Source organism: Mobula hypostoma, chromosome 25, assembly GCF_963921235.1.
Source record: "Mobula hypostoma chromosome 25, sMobHyp1.1, whole genome shotgun sequence".
Classification (NCBI taxonomy): domain Eukaryota; kingdom Metazoa; phylum Chordata; class Chondrichthyes; order Myliobatiformes; family Myliobatidae; genus Mobula; species Mobula hypostoma.
The window spans coordinates 19,004,734-19,026,455 of NC_086121.1; the positions used below are offsets into that span (position 1 = coordinate 19,004,734).

General features: G+C 39.5%; 2 protein-coding genes across 6 annotated transcripts in view; one reads left to right on the plus strand and one right to left on the minus strand.

Moving 5' to 3' along the window:
- The window catches only part of odad1 (outer dynein arm docking complex subunit 1), a 31,286-nt gene extending 23,168 nt beyond the window's left edge, over positions 1-8,118 (plus strand). For both annotated transcript variants that reach the window (XM_063033369.1, XM_063033370.1), the window contains exons 12-15: positions 4,784-4,947; positions 6,095-6,198; positions 6,758-6,848; positions 7,887-8,118. In XM_063033369.1, the coding sequence (XP_062889439.1) occupies positions 4,784-4,947; positions 6,095-6,198; positions 6,758-6,848; positions 7,887-7,955 (428 nt within the window). In that variant the 3' untranslated portion in view covers positions 7,956-8,118. The remainder of the gene's footprint in view (positions 1-4,783; positions 4,948-6,094; positions 6,199-6,757; positions 6,849-7,886) is intronic.
- zgc:154075 (uncharacterized protein LOC556929 homolog) overlaps positions 556-21,722 on the minus strand; it is a 243,784-nt gene continuing 222,617 nt past the window's right edge. The window contains exons 14-16 of one of the 4 annotated variants that reach the window (XM_063033371.1): positions 18,717-18,881; positions 11,260-11,419; positions 556-910 (exon numbers count right to left, since the gene is read on the minus strand). In XM_063033371.1, coding sequence (XP_062889441.1) covers positions 11,297-11,419; positions 18,717-18,881 — 288 coding nt within the window. In that variant the 3' untranslated portion in view covers positions 556-910; positions 11,260-11,296. Of the gene's footprint in view, positions 911-8,293; positions 11,420-18,716; positions 18,882-21,722 lie in introns of those variants that run through there. The other 3 variants (XM_063033372.1, XM_063033374.1, XM_063033373.1) reach the window with 3 other exon arrangements.

Consider the following 21,722-nt stretch of genomic DNA (forward strand, 5'->3'; position numbering starts at 1 on the left):
CTGGACTCTCTGACGGTGGTGTCTGAAAAGAGGATGCTGTCCAAGTTGCATGCCATCTTGGACAATGTCTCCCATCCACTACATAATGTACTGGTTGGGCACAGGAGTACATTCAGCCGGAGACTCATTCCACCGAGATGCAACACAGAGCGTCATAGAAGGTCATTCCTGCCTGTGGCCATCAAACTTTACAACTCCTCTCTTGGAGGGTCAGACACCCTGAGCCAATAGGCTGGTCCTGGACTTAATTCCTGGCATAATTTACATATTACTATTTAACTATTTATGGTTTTGTTACTATTTATTATTTATGGTGCAACTGTAATGAAAACCAATTTCCCCCGGGATCAATAAAGTATGACTATGACTATGACTATGACTATGTGATGTGCTGCACCGTGTTCACGATCTTCTGCAGCTTCTTTCGCTCTTGGACAGGACAACTTCCATAAGGGTTTTAGGGGACAGGCCAAATTTCTTTAGTTTTCTCAGGAAGTAAAGGCGCTGGTGGGCCTTCTTGGCAGTGAACTCTGCTTGGTTAGACCAAGTCAGGTCATTTGTGATATTGACCCCGAGGAACTTAAAGCTTTTGACCTGTTTCACCTGCGCACCACTGATGTAAATTGGGTTGTGCGGTCCGCTACTCCTTCTGAAGTCAACAACCAATTCCTTCGTCTTGCTGTCTTCGCACCATGCCACCAGGTTCTTAATTTCCTCTCTGTATTCAAACTCATCATTACCCGAGATACGGCCTACAATTGTTGTGTCATCAGCAAACTTATATATTGAGTTCAATGGAAACTTGGCTACACAATCAACTGGAAATCTTCCTGACACCAGTCCAATAATTAGGGCTGTACATGTCCAAGTGGAGTAGGAACCAGTCATAGACGTCCTTCCCATATATCACCTGGGGGGAAAACAGTGGAGAATTATTTGTGGGATATTCTTTCAAAGACCTCCTCTTGGTTGATGAGACAGCGGTTAACCAACTTTTTCTCACCAACCAGCACACAGTCGAAATGCTGTACAACCCAACACAAGGCTGGCAGGTTTTCCTGCAAATTGCAACAAAGGTTTAGTCAGGTGCATCATTCTAGGGCAGCTCTGATCCTGATAGTAATGACCTTGTGCTGAATTTTGTCATTGTCATTTAGCAATACAATATTATAGACATAATAATAGATTACCATCATTTGTTAACTAGTCCACCATTGCTAAAGCAGATCATTAACAGATAGCTTCAGTCCCAACTAATCTACAATCACCCTTTATCCTGCCTGAAATTACTCACATACTGTAACCTAAAATGTATTTTCAGCAAGAAATGTTATTTACTTTTCAATAAATCAATATCTTTTCCAGTGTATACCTAGGGAACCCAGTTCATAGATTGACTACTCACTGACTAAAGTATTTTTTCTTTGAAGTTTAAGTCTGACTGTATGCCAATTCAAGAAGAGGCAAGATAAGGTCTTACTAGATCTTTAGTAAGTAACGTGTGTACAGTCCACTGGGATTATGGTTTATGATCAATTTTGGTGATCGGAATTAGAGTTAGAATTGTGTTTATTATCACTGTCTTATATGATGTATAATTTGTTACTTTGTGGTGGCAGTATAGTGTAAAAACATAAAATTATTGACTTATATATTGCGACATTTGCTGTGGAGGGGGAAAAGACTGCCATTGACCTAAAGCTGGAATTTTCCTTTTATGGCAGCTGTAAGCAGTGCCATGTTGGATGTTGGTATTCATCTGGATTTGTTCCCCCAATTGTTCAACGGTACAGTGAGTATAGCGATATATTCAGTAGGGGGAGCTGTCTATGACCAAGTTGCCAGTTAGCTCAGTCCAAAACCCAAGAATATATGCTGTAAAAAACACCTAAACAGGGAGCAACCTATACAAAAGAAAGGCAAATAGAACATGCACCAAATTTTCTGTGACACACTGCCTGAAAGGACAATGTCACTGTGGGATTAAAAGAGTGACAGTAATGTGCAAATTTCCTTTTTCCTTACTATTTCTATAAACAAAATCTTGCCTTTATTTGTTTGAACGGTGACCACATTTTTCTATTAAATACTCTTATTTAAAAATTCTAATAGCAACCACCAAGGCGAAAAACATGAACAGATTTGCAAGGCTAATGTTTGGTTTTTTTTTCATTTCATGTTTGGGTAGGCTATAGATGTATTACCACAAATTGATTAATCATCCACAACACCATCGTTGTTTTATGATGTGACCAACAGAAGCTGGAATTTCTCATTCAGTTTGTCCTGTGTCTCTATCTCACTTGATGGAAACTTAAAAGTTAAAATTGAAGTGAGGGGCTCATCAGTGGCATTCAGGTCTGGCGACCAAGTAAGATACAAGAGGTCCAGGAACAATCTCCAGAAAGCCATCTGACATGCGAAGTGACAATTCCAGACCAAACTTGAATCACTGAAGGATGCTCAACAGCTGTGGCAGGGTCTAAATGCTATCACCTCCTACAAGGTGAAACTAAGTGGCATACTGTAGGTGACAACAAGGTTTCGCTCCCACATGAGCTCAATGCCTTTTATGCTTGCTTTGACCATCAAAACATGGAGGCACATTAAAAAAAAACTCAGCCCATGATGACCCTGCAATTTCAGTCTCTGAGGCTGAAATGAGAGCAACCTTCAGAAGGGCAAACCCACAGAAAGCCTCCAGCGCAGTTGAGGTATCTGACTGAGTACTAAAGATCTGTGCTGATCAACTGGCTGGAGTGTCCACTGATATTTTTAACTTCTTGCTTTGACATGCTTCAATTATACTGGTGCCAAAGAAGAAAATGGCAATCTGCCTCAATGACTATCGTCCTGCAGCACTTGCATCCATTGTAATGAAGTGCTATAAGAGGCTGGTGATGAAACGTATCCAACTCCAGCCTGAGGAGCGACTTAGATCCACTCAATTTGTCTACCCTCAAGCTGGTCACAGCAGATGCCATTTCATTGGCTCTGCACTCAACACTGAAACATCTGGACAGTGAAGATACTGTACATAGGTCAGGATGCAATTCATTGATTAGAGATCAGCATTCAATACTATTATCCCCTCAAAACTAATCAATAAGCTCCAAGACCCAGGCCTCAATACCTCCTTGTGCAACTGGATCCTCAATTTCCTCACCTGCAGTCCCCAGTCAGTTCGCATTGGCAACATCTCCCCCACAATCATCATCAGCATAGGAACATCACAGAATTGTGTGCTTAGCTCCATCTCCTGTTCACTCTATACTTATGACTGTGGGGCTTAGCACTGCTCTAATGCCATATTTAAGTTTGCTGATGAGACCATTGTCGTTGGCCAAATCAAAGGTGGTGACGAATCAGCATTTAGGAGGGAGATTGAAAATCTGGCTGAATAGTGCTACAATAACGATCTCTCACTCAGTGTCAGCGAGACCAAGGAGCTGATTATTGACTACAGGAGGAGGAAACCAGAGGTCCATGAGCCAATCCACATCAGGATGTCAGAGGTGGAGGGGGTCAGCAATTTTAAACTCCTTGGTGTTATCATTTCAGAGGATCTGTCCTGGGACCAGCACGTACATGTCATTACAAAGAAAGCACGGCAAAGCCTCTGCTTTCTTAGAAGCTTGCAAATGTTCAGCATTGACTGGTTGCATCACGAACTAGTATGGAAACACCAATGCCCTTGAACGAAAGAAAAAACCTACAAGAAGTAATGGGTACCACCCAGTCCTTGATGTGTAAAGCCCCCTCCACCATTGAACACATCTACGTGAAATGCTGAAAACAGTAAAGCAGCATCCATCATCAAAGTCTGCCACCATCCAGGCCATGCTCTCTTCTCACTGCTGCCATCAGGAAAGAGGTACAGGCTCCTCAGGACACACACCACCAGGTTCAGCAACAGTTATTACCCCTCAACCACCAGGCTCTTGAACCAGTGGGAATAACTTCAGTCAGCTTCACCCACCCCAAAACTGAACTGTCCCCACAAACTATGGACCTGCTTTCAAGGACTCTTCATCTCATGTTCTCAATATTATTGCTTATTTAATATTATTATTTTCTCTTTGTATTTACAGTGAATGCCTGCAATAAAATTAATCCCAAGGTTGTATATGGTGACATATATGTACTCTGATAATGAATTTACTTTTTGAACTTATTTTTAAAGTGGTGATTTTCTCAAATGCGGTGTCACTACCAGAACCTCCAACACAGAAGGCAACTTAAAATCAATATATACATCTATTGTTGGATGGTCAGCTTATTTTTATTTGGCACTGATTATTCTGCTTCCAGCAGTATTAGGGTTCTAGATCAAATTGAGGTTCTACACTAAAAATTCTAATTGGCCTCATGGGCATCCCATTTAACTTGTATTGCAACCATATTGTTTAGTGTTTCAGCCTGCCTTCATATTGAGGCCTACATCACAATACTTTAAAAAGTGGATCTTTGCTCCCCTGAGCTAGGAATAATAGGACTGGTCAAATTTCATTCTTCTCAGGATTATTCACTGAGAGATGACATAACTCCTGATGAAAATCCCATGGGTGTTATTATGGAACATGGGTGAATTTGAGCTATGCTGCGTTTTTCTTCTCTTCACGGTCAAAGATTTGATTTTCGTACCCACTGATGGACTGCAGTCCCTTGGGCTTTTCTAGGCCCAACTCAGATAAAATAAGCATCAATTAGAAGAAATGGAAGTAAAATAAATTGCATTAAATCCCATTCGCCTATTTTAATTTGATATGTATTTCATTTACAGGAATTGAATCATTGTTCAATAAGATAAACTGTGATCGATCAATTTTGGATGAGATGTTGGGATCTTCATCTGGAATACGAGATAACAATGTGATGCAGTATCTGGGCCTCATTGAGCAGCGTACCAATGAGTTATTATCCATTCAATCCTACCTTTCATCCAAGGTATCTAACCATTACTTCCTTCACCAATGGTCTCTACAGTTTAGTAAGTAAGAGTTGTATAGGTAGTTACAAAGTGATACTGGTCCCACAAGCTGTCTTCTGTATGATAATGAACACATGGTTGTATTGTGCCATCCACTGAGGAAAAATGTCCAAATCATTTTCCTGAATTCCAGTAGAGAATAATTCCTACCTGGAACTAGACTGAGTTCATACCATGTTATGGCATAATTTATCACTCAGTTGTGCCATCCTCACCTCCAACTCAGAAGATTCTGGGTTTGAGATCCAGTTCAGAGACCTGAGGTATAAATTTTTGGTCTTTGTGAACATCAAAAGGTAATGTATCTCACTGCTGTTTGTGAGAGCCTGCTGGGTACGAATTTGCTGCCATGCCGCACACATTCAAACAGTAAACACTTCAAAAATACTTTAATCCATCTTGTCTCCCAGCAGAAAGCTTCATGGCCCTCTGGCAAATTTGAACATTAACACTATTGTAATTCGATGCATTTCTATATCATATGGTGCAGCACCACTACGCTAGTAGCTGGGAGCCTCCCGTTTAACCTCCAATCTCTGATGATTTAGCCAGTGTAGCTGTAACAGAGAATTTCTGCCCCAAATCACTATGCTTTTTTTTGGAAGATGCTTGAGTGTACAATGTAAATGGGAGTCAAGTTTAGTAATGGTATCTTCCATGTTCAATACTCACCAGAGTTCACTGTCTGGGTTCTCACATTAAGGATGAGCACTTGGCCAAGGCTTAGGGGTATTGCTGCATCTCTATTTTCCAGTAATAACTGGTGACATCAATTCTCAAGTAATAGCTTAGTCTCCAGTAGGAGCAGAAAGAAGGAAATATGTGCCATATGATGGTCCATGTAACTAACATTTAAATTGTGAGGTAATTATAATTGCAAATACTGACAAAAATATCATGAGAGTTTTTTCAACATCATAAAGCAAATGATTCTGACATGTGGTGGCTCCTTATAGTGCTGTATAGTTCTTATCTGGATTGGCTCGAGTAAAGGTACATAGTTCAATTAAATTCTACATACATTTTGCAGATCTTGCTCTAGATTGGTGAGCCTCAGAGTTTGGGGTTAAAATGATTTATGTTTTGTACTTTATTTTACTCTAGGATTATGACCAGCCCTATGACCCGCGGAAAACTGCTATGCTGCTGCTGGGTCACAGCTTAGAAAAACCCAGCCAGCCAGTCTACATTGAACCACCTACTACAGGGTTTGTACCTTCCAAGCTCTTGGGAGGAGCAAGATCAACTCAATCTCCAGCTCAAGTAACATATAGAGATTGCAATCAATGCTGGTTTCATTCTAAGCTGCATTAACTCTATAAAACACGTATCAAATATTCCAGTTAACAAGGGGTATTTCAAGCACTATGCAGTCTTAGACTACCACTCTTTTAGAGGAAGAGTTTGCATAAAGGAATGAAGCTGGTGTTTGAGGGCAGTGCAAAAGTGGAGACAGTAAATCAGCAGACCATTTTACACCCTTTTTAAAAGGAAAGTTCAGACATGTAAATGCAGTCTGTGTTTGGGGTGTGAAAAAGTAAAAGTCATGCCTAGGTATCTGAAATTTGGGAAAATAGCCTTGGAACCTACTCTCTGAAGTCACTGCCTTCAGGTGGACCTGGAGAAAATGAACTAGGGAGAGAAAAGTTTGGTCCAAAATGCCTGGATTTTTTCCTTGATAGTGTTTGGAATTTTCATTTTAGAGTTGGTGATATTTGGATCAAAATGTAAAATAAATTATTTTTGATAACAACTCTTCATTCCTAGAAATGATTATGACAGTGATGCAGACTCTTCGATCACCGATGAGGAGCGGCCTCTCACTCAGAATGAGTTGCGGCAAAGAATAATGAAAGGAGTAAGTGGCAATTCTGTATGTCCAATTAATGAGTTTACACCCTTCTTCCCCTACTATTAGTAATTTGTGCTGAGCATCACTATCAATATAATCACTGTCTCTCTTCTACATTAATTTCCAGTCTAGTGGTGACTCCTTGCTGTGTCCAACAACATAGCATATATGGTCCTATGGTAGATTGTCCAAATGATCCTTTATTTGTATTAGCTGTAGAAAGCTAGAATACATTAAATTCCACACAGATTCACAAAAAGAAGCTGTCTGATCTCCAAGGTCTATATGGCTATTGGACTTTATCTTTTCTGGTTGGTTTATTTATGTGTCCCATCGCTCTTAGGCTGTCCCTCAGGATTGAGGATGACTTGCTTCCCCTCATTTGATGGGTCTGATGTGGTTGATGAAGCCAATGTGGGAACCCATGGACTCTTCCACAAATGGAGCAGAATGTGCCGGATGGGGCAAGTGAGTGGGTAGTTCATAAGGTGATGTGTGCCCTCTGCCAGTTATGCAGGGCTTCTGATGCAAAGGCATAAGATTCTGAATATCAACCCGTGTGCTGTGCTCCCTTCTCCACTTTGAGCAGTCATGTGTAAGAGATTCCCAGTACTCAGTAAGGACGTTGCATTTCCTCACGAGGCTTTGAGCACTTGAATCCCTTTTTTCTGTCCACTTGATAATCTATACGTGAGATTACCAAGTGGTTAGAGCTTGAAATAAAGTGTCTGATTTGGAAATCTTATGTTGGTCATGCATATGACACAGCCAACTATGTATAACGCACCTAGTTGTTTTTTTTAAAACTCTATTCTCCTTACAATAAATAACAACACATTGTTAACATTCCTGACTACTTGTTATATGTGCATACCAGCCTTTTAGATTCATACACCAAAGATCCCTTTGCATCCCAGAGTTTTGCATCCCGATAACTGATTTTCTTATTTTTTAATGAATCCATGTATCTGTGTTTATGGGCACCCCGATCTCTATTGTTATGCCATTGATAAGTTCTGTACTTTCATTTCTGTCTATTTTTAGGTGATGAAGAAAGAAGCAAGGGCTTTGAAGAAAAGCATTCAATTTGACCGCTCTCTTCAAAATCCCTAAAACCTTCAAGAGACCAATCTTCAGTTGAAAGAAGCTCAAGATGATCATACCTGCACGATTTACTACATTGTTTACATAGGTTCCTTTACTTAAACCATTTACTTCTCTGTCTAGTGTTCTTCCTTCGGTAATACATCGGCAATATTGCTTGCACTGCATTTCTTTTCATTAGAATGGTTGTAATTCTAATATCTGTAATCCGTTGAGACTTTGCCCCTCACAGTATTCAGCATATGGAAATATATCAATTCACTTGGAGTCATGATGGTCTTGAATTTCCTCATGTATTCAGATCGTAAAAGATCAGAATCAGAAACACATGACATTAAGTAACTTTAATGTTCACAATAACAAACCAACAACAGAGATCAAAAGCATTTGGTTGATGACTCTATAACACCAACTTACCTTTATAAATCACTAATAATATGGGAATGTGTGCTGAAGAAGGGTCTCAGCCCGAAATGTCAACTGTTTATTCAACTTCATAGATGCTGCCTGACCTGCTGAGTTCCTCCAGCATTTTGTGTGTGTTGCTCTGGATTTCCAGCAGCTGCAGAATTACTTGTGTTTACCAGAGATCAATAATGTAACTGTGTCAATTCAATATTTATGTCTTCATTCCATAAGAATGGCTGTGATTGGTGTAGTGTACAGGCACTGCAATGAGTTTGTCTAAGTTCATGAAGATAATGGCAAAAGGCTATCTGGAATTTTGGGGCTTCAGGCAAAAAATACCAGTTCCTCAAGAAAACAGTGAGGGTGTCTACATGAGCAAATCAGTCAGCTATTAAGTGCTTTTAAAATTCCATGCCACATATCAATGATCTGGATGATAATGTGGTAAATTGGATCAGCAAGTTTGCTGATGATACAAAGATTGGAGGTGTAGTAGACAGTGAGGAAGGTTTTCAGAGCCTGCAGAGGGACTTGGACCAGCTGGAAAAATGGGCTGAAAAATGGCAGATGGAGTTTAATACTGACAAGTGTGAGGTATTGCACTTTGGAAGGACAAACCAACGTAGAACATACAGGGTTAATGGTAAGGCACTGAGGAGTGCAGTGGAACAGAGGGATCTGGGAATACAGATACAAAATTCCCTAAAAGTGTCGACACACGTAGATAGGATCGTAAAGAGAGCTTTTGGTACACTGGCCTTTATTAATCGAAGTATTGAGTATAAGAGCAGGAATGTTATGATGAGGTTGTATAAGGCATTGGTGAGGCCGAATCTGGAGTATTGTGTTCAGTTTTGGTCACCAAATTACAGGAAGGATATAAATAAGGTTGAAAGAGTGTAGAGAAGGTTTACAAGGATGTTGCCAGGACTTGAGAAACTCAGTTACAGAGAAAGGTTGAATAGGTTAGGACTTTATTCCCTGGAGCGTAGAAGAATAAGGGGAGATTTGATAGAGGTATATAAAATTAGATAGAGTGAATGCAAGCAGGCTTTTTCCACTGAGGCAAGGGGAGAAAAAAACCAGAGGACATGGGTTAAGGGTGAGGGGGGAAAAGTTTAAAGGGAACATTAGGGGGGGGCTTCTTCACACAGAGAGTGGTGGGAGTATGGAATGAGCTGCCAGACGAGGTGGTAAATGCGGGTTCTTTTTTAACATTTAAGAATAAATTGGACAGGTACATGGATGGGAGGTGTATGGAGGGATATGATCCATGTGCAGGTCAGTGGGACTAGGCAGAAAATGGTTCGGCACAGCCAAGAAGGGCCAAAGGGCCTATTTCTGTACTGTAGTTTCTATGGTTCTATGGTTTATGGGAATTATATAAACGTTGTTTTCAGGCTAGTCTGAAGTTAAAAGCATTTGGTTGATGACTCTGTAACACCAATTTACACTTATAAATCCGTTACAATATGGTAAAAACACCTCTGCAGTAAAATCACCCTGTATGATTCATCACTGAACAATCTTCAAACAAATAGTTTTGCATAATGTTTCAGCATCAAAAAGTGTTTGTCTAGTTTGGTATCTGCAGAGATGAAATAGATATGGAAACATTTCTAACATCCCTGTAGTTGATTTCTAGCTGAAGAAATCAGTGATGAATACTACTGTATCATAACTTACATAGGCATCAATATTATCTCCCAAAATATGTGGCTTTACGACTAGAAGGGAAGTTATGTCTTTTACAAGTTTCCCTACTCATACACTTCATGTTGGACATATTGTATACTACTGTTCCTTCATCAATTCTTGCTCAAAATTGTACAGCTTACTCCCTATTTTTTGTCCCAAGATGTCCAGTCACTTCAGCTTTATCAGACCTCCCGATGCCACAGCCAAATCTGCTTTGATGTCAAGGCAGACACTTTGCCTTGCCTCTGGAGTTCAGCTGTAAACTGAATGTACTGATGAAATACACAGATTATTATTGAGTAAGTGCAGCTTGAAGAAACTTGGTGACACTTCTATCACTTTGTTAATGATGTAGGTTGACTGTCTAGAGTCTAGGCAACATGTTCCCACTAAAATTATAAGGAAGCTCTTTCCAGTAGACTTTTCTCACCAATCCTATTCAGTCACAGCAGCCCTGCATGAATTGGAAAATAAAAGCAAATTCCAGTAGACTCTCTTTAAATTACCAATTTGAAATCACAAGGGGCAGTTCTAATCCTTCCTATTTAACATTAATCTGACTGTGCCATTAAGTAAATTCACACTTTGTGAAAAGAAAAAAATGATTTACAGTTAAATTCGGTTGATAGAAAATCATCTGTTCTTTTCTAGAACTGTTGTTCAGTAACCTAATTCACAACAAAATCCAGTTACAGCACTTACTGTACTGTTCAAACCAATATAAAGTCAAACAACACTGACCCACCCTTTCTCCTGGTGCAGATTTCAGTTTGCTCAGTGGCAAATAGAATTGATCAAGTTTCCTGATTCATTTACTCCCTTTCCTTACTAATTTACTCCCTGCCTCATTGACACTGACCTCCATTTAAAGCATTGTCTTACATTGACCTATCTTTTTCTGTTGATTTCTGAAAGTAAATCAAATAACGAAATTAATTCCCTGATCAATGGTGCTAATAATTAGAACTTACATCTTGGACTATTGTCCACAGGTATGCACAAACCATCTTTTAATACTTCATTATACCCGAGCATTTTAATAACAGACTCAATTCCATTCCCTAATCAATAGTAGACTTTAAAATCTATCTTGAAGAATAGAGCTGAAGCTGAACCTGGTTTACTTCCCACTGCTACTGAACGGCAAGTTATACCTGGAATGTATAAAGCTCTACATTGCAAGTTCTAATTCCTGAAACATCCTTACAAATTTCATCCAGTTGTTAAGTGACTTCAGCTGTTGATTATTCTGCCCAATTACAGTAGACAATGCGACTTTCTCTTCGAGCATGCTCTGCATCAAAGACCAGCAGGTGACTGGCTAGGGTTTCCTCGGGACCTGTCCTGATCAGTGATGGATTATTCTCCTGTGGAACAAAAGCATAAATGAGAAGTCACACAGTAAAACTGTCACAAAACAACGTGCAATGTGCAAGAAGTTCTTCTGCTGTTGATTCATGAACACCCAGACAGAGAATGTGTAAGGGTTGCTGTTTTAAAAGAGGGAATGATGACCTTACATGGCCTGGCAACAATCTGTGGTTAGGTGAAGGTGCACAGGCCCAGAACCATGCTTTTGAATCCCACAACTCCACAGAGATAGTTAACCCCTGCTGAAGCACGGAATCAAGATACCAATAAATTAACCGAGTGCTTTGCGCTAAAGGAAAAATCAGAAAACTGTCTGTTCAGTAACCCCAGTAAGTAAATAACCAAAGATTGTAATAATGTACTCCATGGTGGCATATCAAAATGAACACATTCATGTTAACTTAATTACATAACTTGTGTTGCTATCTTCTTAAGCCCAACTTGTAAACAAGCGCTTTTAAGCTCATAAGGACTTTTTTCCCAATTCTTAAGATATTGGGTTGTGTTTCAAGAAGAAAATATTGAAACAAAAACAGATAATTTCAAAAATATGAAAGAATAAATAAATTAAATTAATGAAACTTGATGTAGTTTCAGTTAATGACTAATCAACTAAAACCAACAGAAACAAGTTTCATTTTTTCCATTGATTATTATTGATACCGTTAGACTAATTTTTGGGGTTAACACATGTAGCAATTAACTTAACCGACTTCAGCCATTAGCCTTTAGATTCAAACATGCATTGAAGTTTACATTTAAAATACAGACCAGACAGACCAGGAAACAGGCACTTAACTGATAGTCTACATATGCATGAGTGCAATTGACATCCCATTGCATGGATATGACAGTAATTAACACTTATTTTGGGTGTGATGTTGGGAAGATCCAAGCTTTTGAAATTGTCACATATGTAGCTCAAAGAAAGCATTCTAAATATGGACTTGTTTGAATTGTCCTGAATTTTCTTTTATCTTTAGCACATAAAGTGTGTGTAGTGCTGGGCCAGCCGACCTTTTTTGACCAAAAGGGTCTTGATGTGATGCCTGCTGTATCTTGTTTTGTCAAATAAAGAGGCACCAGTGACTTAATTCACACAACAGAAGCACAAGTTTTACTATTTCCATTGATCATTATTGATACGTTTAACATAACAATACATCATTATCACTATGATTAACATTAGAAGTTCACATTGAGAGCTGTCAAGCTATTAAAATAATTATAATTAATAGGGACCTAATTCTGCTTTCAATACCACTGGTAATGGAGCACTAATTGTTCAAACAGTTAGATTTTGGCTGAGAGGTAGGGAGGAGGTGTGGGAGGGAAAGGGTGAAGCAGTGGGGAAGAGAGTGGAGGCTGCGGCATAGAGTGACAGTGTGACAAGCAGAGAAAAGAGTGGGAATAAGGGTAAATAGAGTATGACTTTCAGGGATATGGCAGTGGAGGAGGTCAGATTGTGAGTTTTAGTATCAGGGTGGCCAAGGCAGAGGTCAGGGAGGCAGTATGGTTGAAAGAGGGAGTGTGCGGGGTTAGAGACAAGAAAAGAGTGAGGGGAGATGGAGAGTGGGGGAAAGAAAGGAACGGAAAAGGATTTGGTTTTAGAAAAGGTGGTGGGGATAAAGAAAGCTTGGGTGAACGAAAGGAACTGGGACGAGAGTAGGGAAGGAGAAAAGGAGTGGAAAAAGTAAGAAAAAAAATGCAGTGGATTCCAGTTAATTGGAGCAGCTGCTTATTTGGGCCAACTCTTAAAGAACAAAAGCTAATTGAGAATATAGCCGGGATTCTCTTCATTTATTAGGGACACTACGCCATTTAATTGGGATAGGAATCTGCTGCCAAACAGCTTCTAACTAGTGTCAGTCGTGTGTATTTGTATGGCCGTCGACACTAAACTGTGCTTACAGCAAACAGTTTTTATATACCTTCCACGATTCCATCGTGTGTTCTTCCCTCCCCACTTATCACCCTCCAGGCACTTAACCCTGCAAGCAGTCTAAGTATTACACCAGCCGATATACCTCCTCCCTCACCTCCATTCAGGGCCCCAAACAGTCCCTCCAGTTGAAGCAACACTTCACCTGCGAATCTGCTGGGGACATCTATTACATCCAGTGCTTGCAATACAGCCTCCTCTACACTGGTGAGACCCATCGTGAATTAGGGGATTACTTTGTCAAGGCCCTCTGCACTATCCGCCACAAACTGAACTTCCCAGTGGCCAAACATTTGAATTCAAATTCCCATTTCCATTCCGATGTGTCGACCTATGGCGTCCTCTTGTGCCAAAATGAGGCCATCATCAGGAGGGAGGAGCAACACCTTATATTCCACCCTTTTGTCCTCCTTCCCCCCTTCCTCTATTCCCCACTCTGACCCTTTTACTTCTTCTCACCTGCCTATTACTTACCCCTGGGTCCCCTCCTCCTCCCTTTCTCCTATGGTCCACTCTCCTCTCCTATCAGATTCTTTCTTCCCCAGCCCTTGACTTTTTCCATCCACCTGGCTTTACCTTCCAGCTAGCCTCTTTCCCCACCCTTCACCTTTTAGTTTAGGCATCTCCTCCCTTCCATCTCAGCCCTGAAGAAGGGTCTTCATCCGAAATGTTGACCGTTCACTCTTTTCCACAGATGCTGCCAAACCTGCTGAGTTCCTTCAGCATTTTGTGTGCGTTGCTTTGGATTTCCAGCATCTGCAGATTTTCTTGTTAAAAAAACAGTGATTTTTGTCGCTGATAGTTGGCAAGAAATAAGCAGTAAGAGAATTCAGAACTGTTTTGCTCACAGTGGTTTCAAGCATTCAGACTTGGAGATGCCAGAAACGCTGAGAGTAAAAATAAAACGATTTCCCTACTTCAACAAGTTAGGACCTACAAAGAATTGAGAGGTATCGACAATCATCTTGAATCTTACAATGAAAATCAAGATATGGAGATGCAGCCATCAAAAGGAGTGTATGATTACAGTCTATTTTCTACATTAGGTGTCGCCACTGAATTTGTTCATTTACAGTCAATCAAAAGAACACGCCATTCATTCCTCTGTCAAAACCTTTTAGGACCAACAGTTTTATTATACTGTAGTAATTTTGATAGTGTTCCAATTTGTTCTGTTTTTCATTTAAATACAAAATTTGTTATTCAATTAAATTGAAGTTTGTCTTTTAGATACCTTTTTAATTTTTTCTCTGAATCTTCAGCTAATTGGGGCAGCCACTTAATTGAGCTAAAATGTACTGGTCCCAATTAACCAGAATCTACTGTACAATATTCAAGTTGTGGCTTAACTAGTGCAGAACATATTTTGATGATTTTTCTGCCTTTTAAGTTCGAGTCTGAACTAAAACAATATCCCCATGCCATCTTACTCTCCTGATCTACCCATCTTCCCTTCTCTTTCACTCCTATTTCTCCACCCTCCACCCCAATCCCTTTCTCCCCTTCACTTTGGCAGTACACTCCAAGGTCTACCTGTTTCCCTGAACCTTGCCCATTATCTCTTATTTTGCATTTCTTTCCTTTGTTTTCCCTCCCTGAATATCTTATCTCACACTGTTCCTGACTGTAACTACAGTATCCTTCACTGTTAATCGCATACCCAATATTTGCATCATCTTCAAGATCCTTCATCTTGGTTCTTACATTAAGTCTAATTTACTAATAACCACAACAAAAAGCAATGACTTTGCACAAAGCCTTGTGGAATCATAAGTAAGAGCCTTCCCTTCAGTAAAGTAACTATCAACCATGATCCTTTGCTTCATTTCTTAGGCAATTATTGGAAGCAACTGCAACCCGTGATTATTTTCCTGATCAGTTTAATGGGTGGGGTCAAGCGAAGATCTAACCTACATCAAATGCACTCCCCCACAGATCTTTTACTACTTTTTAAAAAAAAATAATTAATTAAACATGGTTTTCTACAATAAATCCCAATTTTAATGCCCATCCCTAACTGTCCTTAAATAGAATTGCCTCACAGGGTAATACAGAGGCTAGGTGAAAGTTAACCTTATCATCATGAGTCATTTACAGATGAGACTGGGGTAGAAACAACAACAATACTCCCTTTTTTTAAGGACAATAATGAACATAGAACAGTACAGGTCCTTTGGCCCACAATGTTGTGCAGGCATTTTAATCTACTCCAGATCAACCTATTGCTTCCATCCTACATAGCCCTCTATTTTTCTTTCATCCATGTGCCTATCTGAGATTCTCTTAAATGCCCCTCTATGTACCTGCCTCTACCACCGCCACCCCCGGCAGTTCATTCCACACACCCATCACTCGGTGTTAAACCTGCTTCTAACCAATTTATATCGAAGGCTAGGCAACACACAAAATTTTGGTCCTGGCCCAAAATTTCGACTGTTTACTCTTTTCCATGGATGCTGCCTGGCCTGCTGAGTTCCTCCAGCATTTTATGTGTGCTGCTTTGGGTTTCCGGCATCAGCAGGTTTTCTCATCTATATGAAAACCTGTTGACTGATTTGAATCTTTTAACAGAACTTTCTCTAATAATCTGCATATCACCCTGGTCTGGCTGACTGCCCAGTAACTCACGCTTTGCTACTTCCACTTAAAGATCCGATAACTAGTAATGGAAGCATTCATTGTCCTGGGTAGTATTAATAGGATACAAATAAAATATATCTGCTTCCGCTGGGTAGGACCCATAGAAAATGTCAAAATTAAAAGTGTCCAAGCTGGCTATTCAGATTTTTAAAAATTGCACATTCTAAGTCAAACTGAAAGTTAGAGACTAAATTCATACTTTCCCATAATGCATGTGGCAATCAGCACCTGTACTGATGCCTACAAACCATTAGGTGGCAGTACAACATCGCAGCAGAGCAAGAAGTACTTTTATTTCCCTTCCTTAAAAATCTCTTTTTCCAGTAAATTTGTACTATACATGAAAGCATTTGATAACTCAGCAATTTCAATGGAACAAGGAAGACACTATTACATAGAAATTGAAGGGTTATTATATAGAGGGATGGGTGATTGGTACATCAGTAATTAGAAGGGGGTCTACTAGGGTCTCAAAATCGAGGTGGGAGTTGTGATGGATAAAGGACTGGAGAAATAGGAATACTTAAAGGGGACTATGTGACTGGTTTCACTGGCTGGCAAGTAACTCTGTAGCAATCTCATAGGTAGTGAAGACTTGTTTTAGCATGAATGATCTTCAGGTACAAATTGGTGAAAATTCCAGAGACCAATGACATCACTGTATATACCTGGGTTCCTTCACAGGTTAGTACTTTATGTCAACCGAAGGCTCGGAGATCCCAGACAGAAAGTTACAAAATTCATGGAACTTGTCACAAATCCCTGATTTTCCTTTAGATTGCATTTTTCACTGAAATTGAAATTAGTGTAGCATACAAAAACATGGTACTGCAGATTTCATATTCTGGACATGAGTTAGAGTATTTGAACATAATAGAACGAGCAGTACACTGTGTAGTAGTGAACATTCTGCTGGAGCAACTGTGCGGATCAAGCAGTATCTGTGGGAGGAAAGAAATTGTCAACATATTTGAGTCGAAACAAGACTGAGAGTGGAGAAGTGAGATGGCCAGTATAGAGAGGAGAAGGGGAGTGGCAAGAAAGGATTCCAAATCAGAATTAGGTTTATTATCACTGACCGATTAAATGAATCAAAAAGCACAAAATGCTGCGGTTCAAATCAATGTAGTACTGTAGCTATTGGGCATTCTGCTTGGTAAACTTTGTTAGAAATCACATAAAATTTAGGATGAGAAAGATGTCCCCTTAGCCATTGTGTCCCATGGCAGTCAAAGAGCAACCCAACTTAATGACAACTTCCAGCTCCAAGCCCATACCCCTAAATGTCACAACTCTTCAGGTAGGCATGTGTATTTTTAAAAGTGGTGAGGTGTCTGTGTGCAATTAATTCAAGACTGCAATGACTGCATGGATGATACAGAACTTCCTCAGATCTCTTCTCATCTTTATACCAATTACTTTAAAGTTACACCCCTGGTTTTTTAACCTATTAAGAGAAATAAGTCCTTCCTATTTACTTCGTCTTGGCCCCTCATCAATTTTTATGCCCAGAGCATCCTCCAATTTAAGAAAAACAATCCCAGCTGATCTAATCTTTCCTCATTACTACAATTTTCCAATCCTGTAACAGCCTTGAAAATTTCCTCCCTTCCCTGTACGTGGTGCCAGAACTGTACACAGTCTTCAAGCTATGACCAAACATACTGTACTTCATCAAGTTCTAGCATAATATTCCTGCTCTTATCCTGTATGCTTTGACTAATAATAAAAAGCAACACACATGCCTTCCTAATCCCCTAATTAACCTGTCCTGCTACCATTAATGATCTGTAGAACAAAGCTCCCTTTATTATTCCACACCATTCAACATTCTGCCTTTTATTTAAATTCTCATGCCTTATTTCACTTACTGAAATGCATTACCTAGCACTTCATTTCCCATTTTTCTGCCCAACTAACCAGGTCGTCATTACCTTCCTGCAATCCAAAACTTTTCTTCTCTCTGTCAACCATATGGCCAATCTTTATATCATCTGCAAACAATTTTATTACGGTTCTTGCATTCAAATCTAAATCACTGATATAATTTACAAAAGTAAGGACCATATACTGAATAGCAGCCTTCCAGTCACAGGCACACCAATAAACTATTGCCTGTTAGTCGCTGCCATTGAACCAGTTTTGGATAGAATTTGCCACTTTCTGTGGGATTTCATGGACTTCATCTTTTTAAACAAGTTTGCAGTGTGAAATTCTATCAAAAATCTTACAAAAACGCTTACAAAATACATCAAAGACGCTGTTCTCATGGACATTCCTTGTAAACTTCATGAGAGAATTGTAAAGAAAAGCAATGTAATCCTAAAGCACTGGTATAATCACCTACTATAGAGTCAAAATTGTAGCACAAGCTAAGGTAAGTTATGTTTTGTGCAACAAATTCTCAAACAATTTGAATGTTCTGTTTTTGCTGGTGTTAGTTAAAGAAGGTCAGCTAGGGAAACTCTGTGCTCTTCTTCACATCTCCCAGAGTAACACACAGTTAAATCTCGCCTGAAGGAGTTCATCTCCAACACTGTAGGACTGCCTCTGTACCAAGTTGGACCGTCAACCTCAATTGTCACTTGAGTTTATTGAAAAAGATGAATGATACTGATATCTAATACTTACCCTCACAATAAAAAATACAAACCTGCAGAATTAAAAACAAAAAAAGTCAAAAGATCTTTAATAATTATAGAGTCACTTACAGCAACAGCCCGTATAAAACTGTCCATAAGGTAGAAGTCTGCTCCACCATGCCCCGTCAGCTGTGTTTGTTGCAGAATGGAATAATCCAAGGGGTATTCTTTCTTTGTCTGTGTAAGGAAGTCAAAAACTTTCACTGGATGCTGGCCCTCACTTGAGAGCTCCCCCTACAAGAGAACAAAGGGGAAAATGAGTAGCAAAGAATCAAGTTCACACTCAAGAAGCCACCAAGTAAAATGACAAGGGCAGATGCAAAGAAGAGATTAATGGATTGCTGATGTAAATGCAGGAGACAGGCTACACAAAACACTTGGTTTTGCCACAACGAAGAAAGGATACTTTGGCCAAGTAGATTTGGAGTTCAGCCTTATCAGACTGATAGCCGGAGTCTAGGTTAAATTACAAGGGTTGTATTTTCTGAATTTAGAATGATAAATAGTAAACTGATTTTAGTTTTCAAAATATCAAAAATGATAAAATCTACAGAAAAGAACAAACATTTGTGGGTCTTGGATTAATAGACAGGGTCAAGGGCTTGAGATGAATATTTCAAAGGTAACACACCTCTATACATAAAGAATGATGGAACCCTTTTGTATATATTAAAAACAATTAATGTTAAGGTCAATTTTATTTTTAAAATCTGTGTTTTTAGATGTTTGTTAGCCAAAAAATAGTATGGAGGAGATACTGATCACAAACTTGAGGGGCTGTTACAACCCACTCCTGTTCCTATTTATGGTGCAGATTATTTAACAGATAAGATAATTGACTCACAATGGGCTGTGAGGGCAAAATTTCTACTTCCTTCATCTAAAGCATTGGTATTTTTGCGAAGTGCAGAACGAGTCAGAATGAGTATGATAATGATTAGCGCTGAGCCATATGCACAACTTGAGTCTGAGCTCAAATTTACTAGCAACGTTTCATAATAACTTCAATAATTAATATGTTCAGAACATTAGTCACAGAACAACTAGGGAAAAATGAATTGTATGGTTTAAACAAAAACTTCAATGCATTTCCAGCCCATTACACCTAAGAATTTCCAAGTCCAAACGTTTGCCCTATTTATCTGATTCAGGTGATGAGTAGTTGAACAGAACATCAATATGAACAACACTGAAAATTTCCATTGCAATAGCAAATTTAAACAATCTATCTCAGAACCCAGACTGTGAGGCATAGGACCTGATATAGTCATAGAGTCATACAGAAATGGCCCTTTGGTCATCCACAACCATATAATGGTGGGAAATTTATTGGAAAGGTTTCCAAGAGATATGGAGAAAGCAAGGACTAACCAGGCATGATTAACATGGCCTTCTTCATAAGAAATCATGTCTCATGAATTTGACTGGTATTTTGAAGAGATAGCAAAGACGGCAGGTTGGTAGGTGGCATCTAAATGAATTTTGGCAGAGCCCTAGATAAGGTCCTGAATGTTAGGGTGGTCCACATGGTTAGATACAATATGAGCTAGCCAATTGGATACAAAATTGACTTGGTGATAGGAGGCAGAGGGTAATAGTGGAAGTTATTTTTGATTGGAGGCCGTTGACCAGTGGTGTGCTACAGGGATCATTGCTGGGTCCTTTGTTGGCTGTCATATATATGAATAATTTGGATGAAAATATAGTTGGTGAGTAAATTTTCAGATGATACCAAAACTGATGGTATAGTGGACAATGTTTTTTCAGAAGCTTTTTAATGTGATTTATCTAAAATTTAATATGAAGTGAAGTTAATCAAAACAGGGCTCACGCAGTGAATAATGGCAGGATCCTGGGGAGTGTTGTTGATTAGAGAGACTGGGGGGGGGTGTAAGTACATTGTTCCCTGAAAGTGATAACACAGATAGTCAGGGTGGTGAAGAAGTCATAGGGCACCAATGCCTTAATTGACGAAAGGACAGCAAGCTACAATTGTACCAAACATTGGTTGAGCAGCACCTTAAATAGAATAGGATTAGAATGGTGAAGGCCTGAGCATCACATTAGGGAAGGTGCATCAAAATACTGCAAGCCTGGATTTGTGGGCTTGTATTTTAAGGAGATATTACACAGGCTGTATATCTGTTTTCTCTGGAGCAAAGAAGACTGAAAGGTGACATGATAGATGCTTATACTATTATGAAAGGCTTAGGTAGGGTAGATGAGTCTATTTCCCATTGTAAGGGTGTCTAAAACTAGTGGGTATAGGTATAAGCTGAAAGAGACAGATGGTTTAAAGGTGATTTGAGGGGTAAAATTTTCACACAAATAAATTGATATCTGCAATGAGCTGCCACAGGAGGTTGTAGAGACAGGAACAGTAACAACATTTAAGAGGCATCTGGACACATACTTAACTGAGCAAGGCATGGAGTGAAATGGAGTTAATGCAAGCAGTTGGGATTAGCTTAGATGTTCATGGTGATCAGTATAGACATGGTGGACCAAAGGGCTTGCCTCTATGCTGTCTAAATCTCTGCCCATTTACACTAATCCCATTTTCCTATATTAGGTTCCTATCCTCATATGCCTTCCCTATTTAGGTGCCTGTTTGAATATCTATTAAGAATAGTGATTGTATCTGACTCCACCACTTCTGGCAGCAAGCTTCAGATATCAACCTCTCTGTGTAAAAACCACCTCAAAATGAGGGGGCATGCCCTATTTTTCTTACTACCATTGGAGAGGAAATGCAGGAATCTGAAGACCCATATTCAGCCACTTCAGAAACAGCTTCTTGTCCTCTATAATAACATTTCTGCATGGTCCATGATCTCATAACACCATAAGACATAGCAGTAGAATTAGGCCATTTGGTCCATCGAGTCTGCTCTGCCATTTCACTATCGTTAATCCATTTTCCTCTGAACCCCATTCTCCTCATAATCTTTCACGTCCTGACTAATCAAGAACCTATCAACCTCCACCTTAAATACACCCAGTGACCTGGCCTCCACTGCTGACTCTGGCAATAAATTCCACAGGTTCACCACCCTCAGCTAAAGAAATTCCTCC